We start from the raw sequence: 3123 nt of genomic DNA on the forward strand, positions 1-3123 counted from the left end.
TAATAAATATTCGACAAATTATAATATTCAAGCTAATGAAAATTTGATAAAAGTCGTTTATTTTCTACATCACGTACGAATTATAATTCTAAAGCCTTTAGCTACTGTAAATTCTCTTTCACGTTCTGGCATGAAAAAAATCTATGATACCGTATTATAGCACACAGGCGCGCGCAGTTGCGATGCGTTTAGTGTCAAGGTGCGCACACTCCGGAAATGCGCTCCAGAAACGGTGCGATATTCACGATATCGTATGTAATAGCACGCGTGATATATACGTTTACTTTACGCACATCGAGATCAGTGCTATAGAAACAGATAAAATCTAAGCTCCGGTGCGATGATGTCCACGCCTTCGTGGAGATGACCGGGTCCGTTCGCCGGCTTGCCGCGTCCAGTGTCGAAAGATGTGACTGCTCGGATGATCAAGTGCCATCGGGGCGACGCTTCATCCTTCCTTCCTTTCTTCGTACGATAGTTGGAGCGCGCGAAGAGGCGACCGGTGAAATTAAAACCGCGTGAGCGCCGGAGTTGGCACGAGTGATGGCGGTCACAGCGAGCTCCTTCGACGCCTGGCTCAGTAAGAAGCTACAGGCGCTCAACACGGATGAGGGTGTCTTTGGCACGTACATCAAAGGCATCCTCGAAGGTGACGAAACCGAGGATGAGAAGACCGAGGCGCTCGAGAGCATACTCGCGGGTATAACGGTGAGTAGTTGATAAGCGCTGCTCACGTTGAGGTTAGAATACGCGCAGCCGCCGCGATCGTCAGCCGGTCGGAAATAGCCGTGAACACTCGTGCTCCGAAAGTACGTGTCTACGTTTCCCGTACGCTCTCCTTCAGCGAGTCTTACCTATGCGCACGCGAATCCCGCTCGATTCATTCCATGGTATAACTATCTGTCGTTTTCGTTCACCAGGAGAACACGGATAGACCCATCAGGGATCACAGATAAGAGTTACTGAAGCTAATGTTGACTTCATGTATTGATTTTTTTATGAAATCTTTAAATTCTCGCGGTTTTTAATTCGCTTCAACGTGCCAGAAACATAAATTTTTATTCTTGCGCGAAATTACGTAATGCTTATGTTTTAGAATTTTTAGAGTGAATCTCTCTGAAGGGCGAATTATCACTCTTAAGGGTTGAAAATTAAGCCATTCGTTTTTAAAATCAGTTTAATTTTTACTGTTAAAGTGAGATTTTATTTTAAAGAGTTTAGAGAGTACGATATAGAGTTTTGATTCTTCCTTTGTAGGAGGATAATATCAGTAAACATGTAGCAGAAATCTTAAGCGCGTGGGCAGAGTGGTTGCCAACTGAAGAAGTCGCCGCAGCACCTGCACCGATGGAAGATGTTGATGTCAGACTGGCAAAAATGCTGGAATCGCAGAGTCTACCCACGACAACCCAGAGAAGTTATACAGAGGAAGAGAGACGAATACGGGAGGCTATATTAGCACAATACAGTCAAATGTCTGATGAAGACAATAGCGAAGGAGATGGAGAAGAAGATGGAGCAAGTGGTGGAGACTGTGGAATCGAAAAGAATTTGAATGCAGCTACCATTGTACAGCAGGAAAGAGAAAAAAGAGAAAAGGCCAAGCTGGAAAGTCAGAAGAAGAAGGAAAAGGACAAGGAAGATAGGTAAAAACTCTCGAACTATATCGAAGATTGCGAATTGGAGAATTCAACTAGAATAGATAATGTCCATTTCTATATAGATTAAATTTAATTTACTCTTTATCCTTTTCTAATTCTCAGAATTATGCCCATTTCTACCAATGTAGATTAACTTTAATCTCCGTTCAACTCACTCTTCATCTTTTTTTGATTCTTAAAACTAGAAAAAGATAAAACTAATAATTTATTGAAACAAAATTAAAATTAAATTATATTGATAGAAACGGACATTAAAAAGATAAAAGATAAATTAAACTAAGATTCAGGTTAATTTACATTGACAGAAACAGGATATATATCTTTTTCTCTCATAGGGTTCTGACAAAATCACTTGTAATCTGATTTTGTTATAGAGTTTTTAAATTCGTCCAATTAGAACAAAATATAGATTACGATTAAAGTTATTTAGTTTAATCCTAATCTTCAATTCGCGATCCTCAATCTTTCATTTGCAGTCTGATATGAATTTAAAAGCATTGAATATGTGCATTAATAATATACGAAACTTTAAATAATTTATAATGAAATAATTTTATATTTTAGAGAAAAGCAAAAACAATTAAAAGAAGAGAAAAAGGAGAAGAGAAAAACTCAAAAGGGAGAAAGGCGAAGGTAGCATCGAAACAAAAGCATTGGGAGACTTACTTTGAGATTACATATATGCTGTGGTATTCATGTATGTCTATCTATATTGTCGTGCATGCAACGATCTCCAACAGTTATTTAAACCAGTATCGTCGATCTTATATTTTCATTAGAAGAATATGTGTGTAGCATCCATCTGTCGTTAGAAGATGAATTCAGATTCAGTACGAATGCATATATCAAAAAGCAGTACATGTAATATTAAATCATCCTGTGCCTTCTGTCTGTCTAAAACATTATCCTTTAAAAAAAAAAAAGGTTCGTTACTTATTCAATTTTTTTTGTTCTCTACTCACGTTTAAACTTTATAGTCTGTGTTATATTCAGAACTCTCATGATTCTCTCACTAATTAAAATTAGCAGTGAAATGTTCGTCGTTCATCAATAAATAATGGTTCTGAATATTGACACATCTTTTACTCATCGATATGCTTAGTATATTGTGTTTTATCTTATACATATGGTGTATTTAATACGAGTATGTTAAAAATAAACTATTTAAATCGCAGACATTTGATATTTAATACTATCGAATATGGAGGAAAAAAGGAATTTTGTAAGGAAGATACGCGTCAAGAAGACGTACTTTCTCATTGCATTTGTATACATATTTTTTTATTAGTTATATATTTACACACAAGATACCGAGTCGAAACCGAGTGATCTTGGTATTGCATTATTAATGAAAGACAAACGCAGTAAGATAAAAACAAACGAACAAATGATACAAAAGATGATGATGCTTCAGTATCGTATCAGTATATATATGTATATGTATGTATATATATATATATAT

The 3123-nt window shown here is 36.6% G+C and overlaps 1 protein-coding gene across 1 annotated transcript; it reads left to right on the forward strand.

Annotated features, from left to right (window-relative positions):
- The first annotated feature begins 203 nt into the window (after positions 1-203).
- LOC108687824 (coiled-coil domain-containing protein 43) lies at positions 204-2834 on the forward strand. Its single transcript, XM_018193810.1, has 3 exons — positions 204-708; positions 1258-1646; positions 2226-2834. The coding sequence occupies exons 1-3, from the start codon at positions 544-546 to the stop codon at positions 2296-2298; spliced, it is 627 nt and encodes a 208-aa protein (XP_018049299.1). The 5' UTR covers positions 204-543; the 3' UTR covers positions 2299-2834.
- Positions 2835-3123: the final 289 nt, after the last annotated feature.

The sequence above is a fragment of the Atta colombica genome, unplaced genomic scaffold (assembly GCF_001594045.1).
Source record: "Atta colombica isolate Treedump-2 unplaced genomic scaffold, Acol1.0 scaffold217, whole genome shotgun sequence".
Taxonomy (NCBI): domain Eukaryota; kingdom Metazoa; phylum Arthropoda; class Insecta; order Hymenoptera; family Formicidae; genus Atta; species Atta colombica.